The sequence below is a fragment of the Pan troglodytes genome, chromosome 7 (genome assembly GCF_028858775.2).
Source record: "Pan troglodytes isolate AG18354 chromosome 7, NHGRI_mPanTro3-v2.0_pri, whole genome shotgun sequence".
Taxonomy (NCBI): domain Eukaryota; kingdom Metazoa; phylum Chordata; class Mammalia; order Primates; family Hominidae; genus Pan; species Pan troglodytes.
This window is the reverse complement of record NC_072405.2, coordinates 154,797,871-154,814,367: the sequence shown is the minus strand read 5'-3', so window position 1 is coordinate 154,814,367 and position 16,497 is coordinate 154,797,871. Positions and strand designations below refer to the sequence as shown.

Sequence of the window (16,497 nt, the reverse complement as noted above, 5' to 3'; positions counted from 1 at the left end):
CCCCGCCGCCTGCGAGGAGGAACGGGGTCCCCACCAGGCACTCCCCGGGCCGGGCAGAGGGCTCCACGCGCGGGCCAACCCGGCGTCCGGGAAGACGGCCCCTAGGGTGGGACGCCCCAGTTGTCGCCGCCACCCCGCCCCAGCTCCTCCCGCACGAGAACTCCGAAGATGCCGCGGGCGGGCCGACCGTACTTCCCGGAATGCCCCGCGCCCGCCGCCGCCGTCGAGGGGCGGGGCCTGCGTGTCGGCGGCGAGGGGCGGGGCCGCGGCGCCGCGGCGCAGCGCGGGAAGTCCGGATCCCGCGGCGATCCGAGCATGAACCTGGAGCGCGAGCTTCGCCGTAAGTCCCTCGGGGACCCCTTCCTCCGGGGGCGCGGAGGCTGGGGAGGGCTTGGGACTCGGCCCCGGCCCCGGACCCCGCCGCGGAGGCCCAGCCCTCCTCTTCCTCCCACAGAGCTGAGCAAGGCGAAAGCCAAGGCGCAGAGGGCCGGGCAGCGGCGCGAAGAGGCCGCGCTGTGCCACCAGCTGGGGGAGCTCCTGGCCGGCCATGGTGAGCGCCGGGACCAGGAGGCGGGAGGCAGGGCCGGGGCCCGGGCCCGGGCCGGGATCGGGGGCCGGGGGGCGACGGGCTTTTCCGGCAGACGCCGCCCCAGGGCCGCCCTCGCACCCGCGACGCCTGCCAGGCCGTGCTGTGCCCCCGCCTAGGCCGCTACGCCGAGGCTCTGGAGCAGCACTGGCAGGAGCTGCAGCTTCGGGAGCGCGCTGACGACCCTCTGGGCTGTGCCGTGGCCCACCGCAAGATCGGAGAGCGCCTGGCCGAGATGGAGGACTACCCGGCTGCCTTGCAGGTGCGGGCGCCCTCACTGGCCTCGTCCAGCCCGGTCGGCCTCTGGAGCCCTTTTCTGAGGAGGGAGGCCTGGTCTTCGCCGTCAGGAGCCTCGGGCTGGAGGGGACACCTGACCTGACGCAGCCTTGCCTTCACCGCCCCGGGCCAGTCCTCCGGTGGGAACCCCACAGCCTTTCCTGGGACTGGGGCAGGAGTAGGTTTCCTGGCACCAGAAACCATTACTGAACGTTATTTTAGCTGTGTTTGTGTTGGGGGAGGTCAGGCCCCATCCCAAAAGTTCTCCCTGACCCTGGCTGCTGGAGGCAGGACTGCAACCCCCCCCCCCCGCCAACTCCCAGCCGCCCCTCCCCACGTGACAGCGTTGGCTGCATACAGCGTGAAGCCACTGTCACCACAGAGAGCCCTTGGCATGCAGAGGAGGGGCACGTGTCTGGCCTTGGCCTGCTCTGTGGGGGTTAGGGGGAGCAGGCTCTTTCCTTAGCAAGAACAGGGTCTCTGGGAATCTGGCGGTGCCGGTTTGCTTGAGGCGGAGTCGGCTCACAGCAGTGACTTCCTTCCACACTCAGCACCAGCACCAGTACCTGGAGCTGGCACATTCCCTGCGCAACCACACGGAGCTGCAGAGGGCCTGGGCCACCATCGGCCGCACCCACCTGGACATCTATGACCACTGCCAGTCGAGGGATGCTTTGCTGCAGGCACAGGCTGCCTTTGAGAAGAGCTTGGCTATTGTGGATGAGGAGCTGGAGGGTGGGCAGACCCCTCCGCGTTTTCTGCCTCCTGAACTTCGGGCCGAAGAGGCTGCAGCCCAGCACCCCCGCAGCCTCCTTGGGCAATCCCGTCTTCTGGAGCCCTCCCTTTGCAGGGCTCTTGTGTGAGGGGTGCATGCCCCGCTCAACCTTTCCCCTGGAGATCGTCAGCTCTTTATCCACTCTGTGCTCCATCTGCAGCAGGACACTTGCACCCACCTCGGGAGGAGGGAGGGGGTAGGAGAGGCACTGCACAGGCCCCAAATGGGGCCCAAAGCTGGAAACCCCATGTGGGGAGGAAGTGGCTGAGTGTTTGGGGGGGTATCTTCCAGGGACACTGGCCCAGGGGGAGCTGAATGAGATGAGGACCCGCCTCTACCTCAACCTGGGCCTCACCTTTGAGAGCCTGCAGCAGACAGCCCTGTGCAACGATTACTTCAGGAAGAGCATCTTCCTTGCGGAGTAAGGCCCTGCCCCGCCCCAGGAGGGAGTGGAGTCCCTTGTTCCTGGAGGAAGTAGTTAGGGGAGTATTTTTCCCAGGGTCCTCCTGAGACAGCAGTCTGGCTGGGCCTCATCCCCCCACCTCTCACACCTGTGCCGCACACTGGGAGAAGGCCAGGCATGGTTAGGGCCCTGAGACCACAGCATGGCAGGGCTGGAGCCCGTGTGGCATCAGCAGCTGTCATGGACACTCCTGGGTGCTCAGTGGTCGTCACCCCTCTGCAGGCAGAACCACCTTTATGAGGACCTATTCCGCGCCCGCTACAACCTGGGCACCATCCACTGGCGCGCGGGCAAGCACTCCCAGGCTATGCGCTGCTTGGAGGGTGCCCGGGAGTGTGCGCACACCATGAGGAAGCGGTTCATGGAGAGCGAGTGCTGCGTGGCTATTGCACAGGTACCCGCTGTGCGTGGCTCCGAGCTCAGGCTCTCGTAGATTCGGGCCTTGGGGATTCTGCAAAACCTTTGCTGTCCTTTGCTCTCCAGGTCCTCCAAGACCTGGGAGACTTTTTGGCTGCCAAGCGAGCCCTGAAGAAGGCCTACAGGCTGGGCTCCCAGAAGCCTGTGCAGAGGGCAGCCATCTGTCAGAACCTCCAGCATGGTGAGCCTGGGGGTCCGAATGGGGCCCTGGGAGGTGTGTGCAGGGGTGAGCCTGGGGGCGGGGTGGAGTCCCGCCAGGTGTGTACAGGGCTCTCTCCCTCACAGAGGAGGCCTGAGCACCTGTCCTTGGAGGCAGCAGCTTCAGCAAGAGGGGCAGGTACCCCTACTTCCTGACAGGAGAAGACCCCCTTTTTTCTCTGAGCTCAACACAGTGTGTCAGGGGCAATGAAAGGGCGGCCAGGAGACCAGCTGGGCTTTTATTTCGCAGCCACCATCTTCATTGGCAAACTGGAGACAGTAGTTGTACCCCTAGCCTCCCAGGGTGGGAGAGGGGATGGCATGCGTGTGGTCCAGGAGTGCTGATGGCAGAGACCACCACTGGAGGCTGGCAGCAGTCAGCCCTTACCTTGAGCCAGGCACCATCCATGTTGTGTTGTTTTTTTTCTTGAGATGGAGTCTCACTCTGTCGCCCAGGCTGGAGTGCAGTGGCATGATCTCGGCTCACTGCAAGCTTTGCTTCCCGGGTTCATGCCATTCTCCTGCCTCAGCCTCCCGAGTAGCTGGGACTACAGGTGCCCGCCACCACACCCGGCTAATTTTTTGTATTTTTAGTAGAGACAAGGTTTCACCATGTTAGCCAGGATGGTCTCGATCTCCTGACCTCATGATCTGCCCGCCTCGGCCTCCCAAAGTCCTAGGATTACAGGCGTGAGCCACTGTACCTGGCCCCGAGTTTTTAAGTGTGTTAGTTCTTGTGACCCTTGAGACCAGTCCCCAAGATAGACCCTGCTATTAACCCCCACACCAACAGGCAGGCAGAGGTGTGGAGAGGGTGGGGGGGCCACCACAGGGCTCACAGCTTGCAGGTGGTAGAGCTGGGGTCAGGGCCCCCTGTGCTGCCCCCCTGCATGAACCTCTTCCCGGCAGTGCTGGCAGTGGTCCGGCTGCAGCAACAGCTGGAAGAGGCCGAGGGCAGAGACCCTCAGGGTGCCATGGTCATCTGTGAGCAGCTAGGGGACCTCTTCTCCAAGGCAGGAGACTTTCCCAGGGCAGCTGAGGCTTACCAGAAGCAGGTGTGTGGCCCCGGCTGGGTGGGAGGGAAGGGCCAGTGAGGTTGACGAGGCCTGGCCAGGGTGGCAGCCCCTGGCCTCACTGGCACTGCCCCCAGTTGCGTTTTGCTGAGCTGCTGGACAGACCGGGTGCCGAGCGGGCCATCATCCACGTGTCCCTGGCCACCACACTGGGAGACATGAAGGACCACCATGGGGCCGTGCGCCACTATGAGGAGGAACTGAGGCTGCGCAGCGGCAACGTGCTGGAGGTGAAACCCTTGCTCCCCGCCCGAATGCAGGTTCACCCATGTCTCTGCCTCAGGAGTGCCGTTCTCAGGGTGGCCATGGACAGGTGTCCTTACTGGACGGGCAGCTCCTTCCTAGGACCATCCACCCTCGGCAGCTGGGAGGCTGGGCTCCCATTTTGTGTGGGCAGCCGGGGAAGCTTGACTGGGGCCCGTTGGACGCAGAGAGCGGCAGCCCCCGACCCTGTCCTTCCTCCTGCTCCAGGAGGCCAAGACCTGGCTGAACATTGCACTGTCTCGCGAGGAGGCCGGCGATGCCTACGAGCTGCTGGCCCCGTGCTTCCAGAAAGCGCTCAGCTGTGCCCAGCAGGCCCAGCGTCCCCAGCTGCAGGTGCAAGAGCCCATCCCACCCACACCGGCTCCCCAATGAGCCCAGCTTCGTTGCAGCCTGCCTGCCCCTTGTGCCCCATCCCCATCTTTCTCTGCGTCCACAGCCCCCAGTCCTGAGCTGAGCATCCCTCTGTTCCTCAGAGGCAGGTCTTGCAGCATCTCCATACCGTGCAGCTGAGGCTGCAGCCCCAGGAGGCCCCTGAGACCGAAACCAGACTACGGGAGCTCAGTGTAGCTGAAGATGAAGATGAGGAGGAGGAGGCGGAGGAGGCGGCAGCCACAGCGGAGAGCGAAGCCCTGGAGGCCGGCGAGGTGGAGCTCTCAGAGAGCGGTGAGGGCCAGCGGCACCTTGCATTTCCCTGGGCCTGCTCTGGGCCGGGCTGGAGAGGGGTGTGCTGTGCTGCTGTGGAGCCTGCTTAGGGCTGTAGCAGGAACAGTCACAGGCAGGCAGGACGGCCAGTGCTTTCCCGGAACTGGACAGAGAAGGTGGTGACCCGCAGGGAGCCTGGGGCGGCCTTGGCCTCCTGGAGGAGACAGTGGTTGGGAGTCGAGTGAGTGTCAGCTGGGGCATGGTCCCATTAGAGAGGCACGTGCCATTTGGGGCTGGGGGTGAGACGGTGCACTTTGAAGAGCCCCGGCTACCTCTGCAAGAGCTGAGCACCTTCCTGAAACCCTCCAGAGCAGGCTTGGGTTTCCTCCAGAGGCTGGCGACATCAGCTGCACGGAGGGCAGGCATGAGGGACTGGCTGGAGCGGGGCTTGGACTGAAGCCATCTTGGCCGTGGTGCAGGGAGAGAGGGCTGAGAGCGGGGTTAGCGGGTAGCCGGGAGGCTGGTTTCTGACTGAGTGGTGGGTGGCAGGAGCCTGTCCGCGAGGCCTGTTGGGGGGTGTTCCAGGGAAGGCTCTGACTTCAGCTCTGAACTCGAGGGCGTCGTTAGAACCCTGAGTGGCCAGGCAGCTGTGGGAAGTTGGGGCCTTGCCAGGTTGGTTGCTTGGGGGAGGTGGATCAGGATCTAGAATTTTGGGGAATGCTGCTCAGCTGGTGGGCACAGTGAGGAGCTGCGGAAAGACCCAGAGGCAGCTGGCAGGGTGTGAAGGGCGTGGTGATGAGGGGTCACCCGAAGCAGGGACGGAGGCGGGTGTGTCTGCTGCCTAGGCAGGGTGGAGGCTGCAAGGTGCAGGACACCCAGGCTCCAGGGCTGACCTGGCCTGACGACACAGCTCAGGAGATGGGGGTGGATAAGGCGTGGGATGGAGGAAGACTGGCTCACAAGTCGGTCTGGGTGTGGGGATGAGTGGCTGGCGCATGGATAGATGGGGCCTCGGGCAGGCCTTCTGTGGGAGGGCCAGGCGTGGGTTAGGGCAGAAAGCTCAGGGGTGTGTCTCAAGTGGGCAGAGGGATGGTGGGCAGGAGCAGGGTCCCAGCAGGGTCAGGTAGACATGGAGGCAGCGCTGGGACCACTGCTGAGGAGCCCCCAGAGCCCAGCAGCCTCAGAGCTCAGCCCTCCCGTCTCTGGCTCCTTTGTACCTGGGAGTTTGGGGAGCTTGCAGCAGGGTGGGGGCTGCTAACCTTCACCTCCCACGGACTCCCCTGGGGTGGGCTTGGCTGTGTTCCAGAGGATGACGCCGATGGCCTGACCCCGCAGCTGGAGGAGGACGAGGAGCTTCAGGGCCACCTGGGCCGGCGGAAGGGGAGCAAGGTGAGGACAGTGCCCTGCCCCCACCCACCCCGCTCAGCAGCCCTGCCAGCAACTCACGCCCCTGCCCTGTGCTGGCTTGGCTGTGCCCACAGTGGAACCGGCGAAACGACATGGGGGAGACCCTGCTGCACCGAGCCTGCATCGAGGGCCAGCTGCGCCGCGTCCAGGACCTTGTGAGGCAGGTGGGCCCCGCTCTGGGACGTGGGACAGGCTGCCTAGCATGGAGGAGCTGTGCGTTTGTGCCGGATCCCCTGATCTCTGTAACTCTCAACTTCCTCATCTGCAAAATGGGGCCCCTTAGCAAGCATGGTGGCACTTGCCTGTGGTCCTAGAGGCAGGAGGATCACTTGATCCTGGGAGGGAGATTGAGGCTGCAGGAGTCGTGATCATGCCACTGCACTCCAGCCTGGGCAACACAGTGAGACCCTGTTTCAAAAAAATTTAAAAAGCAGAGGCTGCGCGGGGTGGCTTATGCCTGTAATCCCAGCACTTTGGGATGCCAAGGCAGGCAGATCACATGAGCCCAGGAGTTCGAGACCAGCCTGGGCAACCTGGTGAGACCTTGTCTCCAAGAAATTTAAAAATTAGGTGGATGTGGTGGCGTGTGCCTGTAGTCTCAGCTGCTTTGGAGGTTGAGGTGGGAGGGTTGCTTGAGCCTAGGACGTGGAGGCTGCAGTGAGCCATGATCTTGCCACTGCACTCCAACCTGTGTGACAGAGCAAGACCCTGTCTCAGAAGAAAAGCCACAGGCCGGGTACAGTGGCTTATGTCTATAATCCTAGCACTTTGGGAGGCTGAGGCGGGCGGATTGCCTGAGGTCAGGAGTTTGAGACCAGTCTGGCTAACATGGTGAAACCCTGTCTCTACTAAAAATACAAAAATATTAGCTGGGTATGGTGGCGCACACCTGTAGTCCCAGCTACTCGGGAGGCTGAGGCAGGAGAATCGCTTGAACCTGGGAGGCGGAGGTTGCAGTGAGATGAGATTGCGCCGCTGCACTCCAGCTTGGGTGACAGAGCGAGACTCTGTCTCAAAAAAAAAACACAAAAAAATGGGGTGCCCAGGCTGGGCGCGGTGGTTCATACCTGTAATCCCAGCACTTTGGGAGGCCAAGGTGGGCAGATCACGAGGTCAGGAGCTTGAGACCAGCCTGGCTGGTCTCAAAAAAAAAAAATGGGGTACCTGCTGTGTGGTATGCATCTGTGTTACAGCTAAGTTGGTCAGCCTGGCCAGGATGGGGGCTAGCCCATGGGCTGAGATCTGGGCACCTTCCCGCCCCGCCTGCCTCATGCCCCTGTGACCAGGTGCACTGTCTCCCCACAAGGGGACCGGGCAGGCACAGAGGCTGGAGGATATGCTGTGGCTGGTCCACCTGTCTCAGGGGGAAGCATGTCCTTCACTGGTGACACCTAGGCCGGAGGAGGAGAGGGCAGGGCCACGGACTTGCTCTGGGCTCTAAGACTGAGGCCCTGGGCTCAGCTCAGGCTGCAGAGCTCACGGGGCTGGGGCCAGGCTGTGAGGTACACAGGGCCAGGCTCCTTCCTGTCCTTGGTCACAGGGCCACCCCCTGAACCCTCGGGACTACTGTGGCTGGACACCTCTGCACGAGGCCTGCAACTACGGGCATCTAGGTGAGCAAGGCACAGAAGGAGCCTGGCGCACCTTGGTGGACACGTGGGGTGAAGAGTCAGTCCCAGCGGGGCATCGGGAGCTGGGCTCACGTCTCCTGGTCTGCAGAAATTGTCCGCTTCCTGCTGGACCACGGGGCCGCAGTGGACGACCCAGGTGGCCAGGGCTGCGAAGGCATCACCCCCCTCCACGATGCCCTCAACTGTGGCCACTTCGAGGTGGCTGAGCTGCTGCTTGAACGGGGGGCGTCCGTCACCCTCCGCACTCGAAAGGTGAGCCTGGTGGGGCAGAGGGCAAGGGCGAGGTTATGGGGGCTCTGTGCCCCTGCTCAACTGATGCCACACAGGGCCTCAGCCCGCTGGAGACGCTGCAGCAGTGGGTGAAGCTGTACCGCAGGGACCTGGACCTGGAGACGCGGCAGAAGGCCAGGGCCGTGGAGATGCTGCTCCAGGCGGCTGCCTCGGGCCAAGGCAAGCAGGGCGTCCCTTGTCCCTGGGGTTGCTGTGCCTACGCTGAGAGTCCCCGGGCCCTGATTTCGGGAGATGCTCCATCACAGGTGGAGCGGGAGGTGCCGGGCCCCTGCCTCAACACGCATTCTCTCTCCCACAGATCCCCACAGCTCCCAGGCCTTCCACACCCCAAGCAGCCTTCTGTTTGACCCCGAGACCTCTCCTCCTTTGAGCCCCTGCCCAGAACCCCCCTCTAATAGCACTAGACTCCCAGAGGCCTCTCAGGCCCATGTCAGGGTCTCCCCAGGGCAGGCGGCACCAGCCATGGCCAGGCCTCGGAGGAGCAGGCATGGGCCAGCCAGCAGCAGCAGCAGCTCAGAAGGCGAGGACAGCGCAGGCCCCGCACGGCCGTCCCAGAAGAGGCCTCGGTGCTCGGCCACAGCACAACGGGTGGCGGCCTGGACGCCTGGCCCCGCCAGCAACAGGGAAGCAGCCACAGCCAGCACCAGCCGGGCAGCCTACCAGGCAGCCATCCGGGGTGTGGGCAGTGCTCAGAGCCGGCTGGGGCCTGGCCCACCGCGGGGCCACAGCAAAGCCCTTGCCCCCCAGGCAGCGCTCATCCCGGAGGAGGAGTGCCTGGCCGGGGACTGGTTGGAGCTGGACATGCCCCTGACCCGCAGCCGCCGGCCCCGCCCCCGGGGCACTGGCGACAACCGCAGGCCCAGTAGTACCTCTGGGTCGGACAGTGAGGAGAGCAGGCCCCGTGCCCGAGCCAAGCAGGTCCGCCTGACCTGCATGCAGAGTTGCAGTGCGCCAGTTAACGCAGGGCCCGGCAGCCTGGCTTCAGAACCTCCAGGGAGCCCCAGCACCCCCAGGGTCTCAGAGCCCAGTGGGGACAGCTCTGCGGCAGGCCAGCCCTTGGTGGGTATGCAGACCTGGAGCAGAGCCCTCTCCCCACTCCGGGCAGGCAGGTGTAGGGTGGAGCCCACTGTGGCTCCTGACTCAGCCCTGCTGCCTTCACCTGCCAGGGTCCGGCCCTGCCCCCTCCCATCCGGGTTCGAGTTCAAGTTCAGGATCATCTGTTCCTCATCCCTGTCCCACACAGGTGAGGCATCGCCTGCCCTACCCCGCAGCCCACCTGTGCAGCTCCATGCCAGGGTGCTCGTGTTTGCACGTCAGGGTGGGGCGTGTGACGAGGGCTCCCTGGTGTGTTCCAGGAGGACCCTGTGGCCCCCAGGAATAGCAGAGGGGCTGGTGGTGTGCTGGGCTGCAGGGAGGGGAGGGGCCGGCTACCTGGGAATGGGAGAAGCAGCTGAGGGGGCTTCTGGCCCTGGGCAGGGATGGCGGGTTCCTGGGGCATCACCCCGGCTGTGTGCAGGCAGCAGCAGCAGCGCCTCTGTCCCTGCAGCAGTGACACCCACTCTGTGGCCTGGCTGGCCGAGCAGGCGGCCCAGCGCTACTACCAGACCTGCGGGCTGCTGCCCAGGCTCACCCTACGGAAAGAGGGGGCCCTGCTGGCCCCCCAGGACCTCATCCCTGACGTGCTGCAGAGCAATGACGAGGTGAGCCGCAGAGCGGAGGGGGAGCCAGGGCCTCAGGCACCGGGAGCCCCCGGGTGGCTCATGGCTGCAGAGCAATGATGAGGTGAGCCGCAGAGCGGAGGGGGAGCCCGGGCCTCAGGCACCGGGAGCCCCCAGGTGGCTCATGGCTGCAGGGCAATGATGAGGTGAGCCGCAGAGCGGAGGGGGAGCCAGGGCCTCAGGCACCGGGAGCCCCCAGGTGGCTCATGGCTGCAGGGCAATGATGAGGTGAGCCGCAGAGCGGAGGGGGAGCCAGGGCCTCAGGCACCGGGAGCCCCCGGGTGGCTCATGGCTGCAGAGCAGTGACGAGGTGAGCCGCAGGGGGGAGGGGAGCCAGGGCCTCAGGCACCGGGAGCCCCCGGGTGGCTCATGGCTGCAGAGCAATGACGAGGTGAGCCGCAGGGGGGAGGGGAGCCAGGGCCTCAGGCACCGGGAGCCCCCGGGTGGCTCATGGCTGCAGAGCAATGACGAGGTGAGCCGCAGGGGGGAGGGGAGCCAGGGCCTCAGGCACCGGGAGCCCCCGGGTGGCTCATGGCTGCAGAGCAACGACGAGGTGAGCCGGGGGAGCCCCCAGGTGGCTCATGACGGTGCCTTCCAGGTGTTGGCTGAGGTGACTTCGTGGGACCTGCCCCCGTTGACTGACCGCTACCGCAGGGCCTGCCAGAGCCTGGGGCAAGGTGAGGGCCAGGAGAGCTGCAGTTTCTGGATGAGGTCGTGCAAGGGGGTTGGGCACACAGGCTCCACCAGCCCGGTTCATTCCTGGGCCTCGGGTGTTTTGGGGTGCACCTCCCCCAGCCTGGTGGGTGCTGTGTCCTGCACTTGGATGTGTGGGTGGCAGGGAGAGGACAGCCCTCAGCCCCCATGATCTGCTGACAGGGAGATGGCAAAAAGCAGCCGAAAGCCTGGAAAGTCAAACCCAAGGAGGAGGGCCTCGCATGGGCTGGGAGCTGCTGGGGAAGCTTCCCAGAAAGCGTGTCCCGGGGGGTGTGGAATCTGGCAGTGACTGGTGGAGCTCAGGGTGCTGCAGACCCACCCCGGCCCCCAGGGCCTCACAGTGCTAGACCCCCAGGCATGTGCGAGTGGATGACCCCTGGGGCTGTTGAAAAGGGGCTGCCTGGTTTGCCCTCTGGGATTCAGAGGGCAGAAAGGGCCGGCCTTACCCTGGTGACATCACATCCCTCCCGCAGGGGAGCACCAACAGGTGCTGCAGGCCGTGGAGCTCCAGGGCTTGGGCCTCTCGTTCAGCGCCTGCTCCCTGGCCCTGGACCAGGCCCAGCTTACACCCCTGCTGCGGGCCCTCAAGCTGCACACAGCACTCCGGGAGCTGCGCCTGGCAGGGAACCGGCTGGGGGACAAGTGTGTGGCTGAGCTGGTGGCTGCCCTGGGCACCATGCCCAGCCTGGCCCTCCTTGACCTCTCCTCCAATCACCTGGGTCCCGAAGGCCTGCGCCAGCTTGCCATGGGGCTCCCAGGCCAAGCCACCTTGCAGGTATAGGCACAGAGAGCAGCAGGCCCTCAACAGCGGGGAGTCGGGGTTCCCATTCTGCAGGTCCCTGGGTGGTCTAGGGCAGTTGAGAGAGCCAGCCAGTGCCCGGCTGTAATAGGCTATGCCAGGCAAGGTGGGGAAGAGACTGCCAAGCCAAGCCCCAAGGGGGACCCTGTCCGTGGGACTGCTGGGGGCTCACTGCCAGCCTGTGTCTTCCACAGAGTTTGGAGGAGCTGGACTTAAGCATGAACCCCCTGGGGGACGGCTGTGGCCAGTCCCTGGCCTCCCTCCTGCGCGCCTGCCCCTTACTCAGCACCCTGCGCCTGCAGGCGTGTGGCTTCGGCCCCAGCTTCTTTCCGAGCCACCAGACAGCACTGGGTAGTGCTTTCCAAGGTGAGCTGACCAGGCACTCCCTGTCTACTCCCTAGCCCTGGGGCATTGAGGGTTTCGAGGACTTTCAGAGGGGGCCCGGGCTGGGCACACAGGGGCAACACCTGTGGTCCCAGCTACTTGAGAGGCTGAGGCGGGAGTATCGCTTGAGCCAAGAGTTCCAGGAAAGCCTGGCTCACATAGTGAGACCCCATCCCTTAAGAAAAAAACGTCTAGGCCAGGCGCAGTGGCTCACGCCTGTAATCCCAGCACTTTGGGAGGCCAAGGCGGGCAGATCACGAGGTCAGGAGATCGAGACCATCCTGGCTAACACGGTGAAACCCCGTCTCTATTAAAAATACAATTAGCTGGGCGTGGTGGCCGGCGCATGTAGTCCCAGCTACGCAGGAGGCTGAGGCAGGAGAATGGCGTGAACCCGGGAAGCGGAGCTTGCAGTGAGCCGAGATCGCGCCATTGCACTCCAGCCTGGGCGACAGAGCAAGACTCCGTGTCAAAAAAACGAAACAAACAACGTCTAGGGGCCTGGGATGCCAGACCTGGGTCTCCGGGAGGGCCTGGCACCTGGGAGCAATAGATGGATGTGTGGGTACAGGGTCTGCCTCCGAGGGGCGTCTGGTGCCCACCTAGCCAGGCTGACCCCCGCAGGACACACCGAGAGCAGAGTCCGGGCAGCTAGTGTCTTGTGGTCCCCATCCCGTGCTCGCCAGCTGAGTGCTGTTCGCCTGAGGCAGTTCCACTGTGAGCCCACTCAGGCTGCAGAGACTGGGGTCCCAGTGCCAAGAGGCTGGGAATTGGGTGTCATCCAGGGGTGGGGGAGTGTAAGGGGGGCAACAATGGTCAGTGCACTCCCCTGGCACCCCCACCGTGCAGAGGCATGTGGCCCAGGACTGTGTGGTTGTGGGGTGGGAGAGGGCAAGTTGTCCAGAACTGGGGGCAGCCGAGCTTGGAAGTCTGGCCCCGCCCTCCCAGCTAGGAGAACCTGGGCGAGAGCCTTTGCCTCTGCACTTGCCACCCCACCCTGCGAGCACTGCGGTAGTGGTTTCCCCGAAGGGGTCCTGAGGGTTCTGGGCCCAGAACTTGGGGTGGGTACAGGGCTGTGGCCACGTGGGGCTGACGGATTCTGGCCCCGGTGCAGATGCTGAGCACCTGAAGACCCTGTCCCTGTCCTACAACGCCCTGGGAGCCCCTGCCCTGGCCAGGACCCTGCAGAGCCTGCCCGCTGGCACCCTCCTGCACTTAGAGCTCAGCTCCGTGGCAGCCGGCAAGGGTGATGCGGACCTCATGGAGCCTGTATTCCGATACCTGGCCAAGGTACGAGGTGGGGAAGAACCCAGAAAATACTGAGCCTCAGAGGCCAAAGGTCCCAGGGTTGCTGGGAGGAGCTCACCTCTCCCCAGATTCGGGCTGAACTCGCTGAGGGGCTCTACAGAGAGAGTTAGAGGTTTGGAGGTTTAGAAAAAAACAGCTGGGGGGCCAGGCGCGGTGGCTCACGCCTGTAATCCCAGTACTTTGGGAGGCCGAGGGGGGTGGATCACAAGGTCAGGAGTTCAAAAGCAGCCTGGCCAACATGGTGAAACCTTGTCTCTAGTAAAAATACAAAAATTACCCAGGCGTGGTGGCGGGTGCCTGTAATCCCAGCTACTCGGGATGCTGAGGCAGAGAATTGGTTGAACCCGGGAGGCAGAGGTTGCAGTGAGCCTGGATCGCACCATTGCACCCAGCCTGGGTGACAGAGCGAGATTCCGTCTCAAAAAAAAGAAAAAGAAAAAAACAGGCTGGGCGTGGTAGCTTATGCCTGTAATCCCAGCACTTTGGGAGGCCGAGGCGGGCGGATCACGAGGTCAGGAGATCAAGACCATCCTGGCTAACATGGTGAAACACCATCTCTACTAAAAAATACAAAAAATTAGCCGGGCGTAGTGACGGGCTCCTGGAGTCCCAGCTACTTGGGAGACAGGCAGGAGAACAGCGTGAACCCGGGAGGCGGAGCTTGCAGTGAGCTGAGATGGTGCCACCGCACTCCACCCTGGGCGACAGAGCGAGACTCTGTCTCAAAAAAAAGAAAAGAAAAGAAAAAAACAGCTGGGGGAATGCTTTTGTACAGCTGCCTGTCTCAGGCTGTGAATTCCTGCCCACCAGATAGGACCCGGGACCCAGGGTGGCCTTGCCCCCCGCCAGGAAGGTCCCAAGGGGCACACTAGGGCCCCTGATGCTCTCTCCTGGGGGGGTCTTCCAGGCACAACTGGGACCCTATTATTTTCACACTATCACGTGCAGAGTGTGACCCACATCAGGAGAGGTGTTTCCTTCCGATCTCCAACTTGATGGGGGACTCTGCTCCCTTCTGGGCCCCTGGGTGTGGTGCACCTGCTGGGAAGCAGGCAGGGCAGGTGCGCCACTCCGTTTGGCCCCCTTGGGCCTCTGCTCATGTCCAGGAAGGCTGTGCTCTAGCCCACCTGACCTTGTCTGCAAACCACCTGGGGGACAAGGCTGTTAGAGACCTGTGCAGGTAACGCCCTTTCCCTGCTGCCTGCTGACCTGGGGGTCTGATCTCATGGCTCTGGACCCCAAGGGAGCTGGGCTATGGGAGAAGGGCCACAGAAATGGTACCAGCTCCTCCTCCCCAGCACATCCCAAGACCTGGCTCCTTCGGTTTCCACCAGCCTCTCAGGCTGCCCTGGAAGGCAGACTACCCTCTCTCTGGCTTCTTTCTTAGCATGGGCCTGTGGCTCTTGAGAGCACTCCTCCGGGGGTGTCCTTGTCATTCCTGTGCCTCGGCCCACATGAGGGCACTGCTCTTATGACCTGGAGCCTCAGTCAGCTCTCTGGGGAGTGTTGAGAGGAGCCCAAGCTGGGCCAGGCACACCCAGAGCTGGCCACTGTGGCCCTGACCCCTGGGAAGGACCCCCAACCCTAGAGGGCCATCTGCTACTGGGCCAGGCTGAGGCAGAGCCCCTGGGTCTGGCCCGAGGCTCCCTGAGCTGGCATTTGGGCAGCTTTCCTAGTGTTGGGGCACAGCCTCTCTGGAAGCCAACCTTTGCACTTCTTCCCATGTTACCTCAGATGTCTCTCTCTGTGCCCTTCACTCATCTCGCTGGATCTGTCTGCCAACCCTGAGATCAGCTGTGCCAGCTTGGAAGAGCTCCTGTCCACCCTCCAAAAGCGGCCCCAAGGCCTTAGCTTCCTTGGCCTGTCAGGTGAGTGCTGGTATGGTGGCCACGCCTGCCATGTTCGGCCTTTTCAGGGACCTGCCTGAGGCCCAGGTGCCTCCTCCTAAGGGGCTGTCACTGCTACCAGCCAGGCAGCAAGGCTGGGCTCCATGAGGCTGGGGCAGCAGGGGGCAGAGTGACAGTGACAGAAAGGGGGCATGATCCCAGCTCCTAAAACCATGGGTTAGGGGGCGAGGTGGGTCTCTGCCTCTGGTCTCTCCAACCCAACCTTCAGAGCAGACTATGGTAGGCAAGACCCTGTTCCACAGGGACTTTCTTCTTGTCCCTGGCAGGAAAAGGGATCCCAAGGTCAGGGTGTTGAAAACTGCCAAGGGACCCTCCTACTTCCTGGCAGGGGCTCCTCTGACACAACCCTGCCCAGGCTGTGGTCTGATTTAGCTTGTTCTCTCTTGAGCCACATCAGGGCAGTCCCCAACCTGAGCTGTCTGGAAGACAACCCCAGGAAGGGCTTTGATGACCTGGCTTGCCCCGCTGGGGCCGGGGCAGGCTGTGCCCTCCAGGGGATGAGGGCTTAAGTGAATGTGCACGAAGCGGGGCTCTGCTTTCTTCCTGTGCCCCCTCCCCTTCACCTCCCAGGGCCAGGCCGCCTTTTCCAGGAAGGCACCCGAGTGCTGGTGTGAGACCCCTTCCCCACACCTCAGTTCCTGGCATCTGTACCTTCCCACCCAGCTCCCTGAATTCCTGAGCTTAGTGTTCTCTTGATCCACTCAGGCCCACGATGGACAGATTTGCAAGCAGACCCATTATGTTCTTCTTATGGGTGGGGAGACTGACGTGTAGGCATGGACTTTGAGATCGGGCACTGTCAGAGGTAAAGAAGGGAGCCACCCTTCCTCCTGTCTGACCGCTGGCTGTGCAGATGATCCCACCCCTTCCTGGAGAGTCATGGGGCCTCTCCTGAGCTCTGCCCACTGCCCCTCGCTACAGCCCTGGGGCCCTCAGCGAGAGCGAGTTTGTTCCCTGGAGCCTGCCGCGGGCACCAGGACGCCGCCGGCCCCCGCAGCGCTGAGGTCTGCCCTCTTCCCCTCCGCAGGCTGCGCCGTCCAGGGTCCCCTGGGCCTGGGCCTGTGGGACAAGATAGCCGCGCAGCTCCGGGAACTGCAGCTGTGCAGCAGACGCCTCTGCGCCGAGGACAGGGACGCCCTGCGCCAGCTGCAGCCCAGTCGGCCGGGCGCCGGCGAGTGCACGCTGGACCACGGCTCCAAGCTCTTCTTTCGGCGCCTCTGACCCCGGCGCCGCCTTTCCCCACCCTCACCGAAGCCCCTAATAAATGACGCTGCTGGCTGGGCGTGGTGGCTCACGCCTGTAATCCCAACACTTTGGGAGGCCCAGGCGGGCGGATCACGAGGTCAGGAGATCGAGACCATCCTGGCTAACATGGTGAAACCCCGTCTCTGCTAAAAATACCAAAAATTAGCCAGGCGTGGTGGCGGGCGCCTGTAGTCCCAGCTACTCGGGAGGCTGAGGCAGGAGAATGGCGTGAACCCGGGAGGCGGAGCTTGCAGTGAGCCGAGATCGCGCCCCTGCACTCCAGCCTGGGCGACAGACCGAGACTCCGTCTCAAAAAAAAATAAAATAAAATAAATGAAGCTGCTGCCTCCCTCCCCGTGGCTGCCTGGCAGGCGGGTGGGCGGGGTAAGACCGGGCTTC

At 63.6% G+C, this 16,497-nt stretch overlaps 1 protein-coding gene across 5 annotated transcripts; it reads left to right on the top strand.

Annotated features, from left to right (window-relative positions):
- The first annotated feature begins 224 nt into the window (after positions 1–224).
- Positions 225–16,436, top strand: TONSL (tonsoku like, DNA repair protein). Of its 5 annotated transcripts, none has more exons than XM_016946311.4 (26): positions 225–340; positions 455–550; positions 706–848; positions 1,414–1,597; positions 1,929–2,058; positions 2,323–2,494; positions 2,584–2,698; positions 3,625–3,770; positions 3,866–4,018; positions 4,260–4,385; positions 4,526–4,715; positions 6,001–6,083; positions 6,176–6,265; positions 7,642–7,714; positions 7,821–7,984; positions 8,059–8,182; positions 8,322–9,082; positions 9,190–9,266; positions 9,570–9,723; positions 10,340–10,418; positions 10,929–11,230; positions 11,449–11,620; positions 12,753–12,928; positions 14,053–14,126; positions 14,681–14,814; positions 15,881–16,436. In XM_016946311.4, exons 1-26 carry the CDS (start codon positions 316–318, stop codon positions 16,072–16,074), a joined length of 4,137 nt encoding a protein of 1,378 aa, XP_016801800.3. In that variant the 5' UTR covers positions 225–315; the 3' UTR covers positions 16,075–16,436. The 5 variants fall into 5 exon arrangements, 3 of the variants coding, with proteins under 3 accessions (XP_016801800.3, XP_016801801.3, XP_016801802.3); XM_016946312.4 differs by lacking the exon at positions 15,881–16,436 and adding an exon at positions 15,559–15,676 and having other exon boundaries at positions 240–340; XR_001714862.4 differs by lacking the exon at positions 14,053–14,126 and having other exon boundaries at positions 240–340; positions 15,881–16,017.
- The last annotated feature ends 61 nt before the right edge of the window (positions 16,437–16,497 follow it).

Bases quoted from the DNA above. Each gene is read 5' to 3' on its own strand.
- TONSL (XM_016946311.4), top strand. From the start codon at position 316: ATGAACCTGGAGCGCGAGCTTCGCC. The intron at 6,266-7,641 runs GTGGGCCCCGCT...CCTTGGTCACAG, and splicing joins TCCAGGACCTTGTGAGGCAG to GGCCACCCCCTGAACCCTCG. The intron at 9,724-10,339 runs GTGAGCCGCAGA...GGTGCCTTCCAG, and splicing joins TGCTGCAGAGCAATGACGAG to GTGTTGGCTGAGGTGACTTC.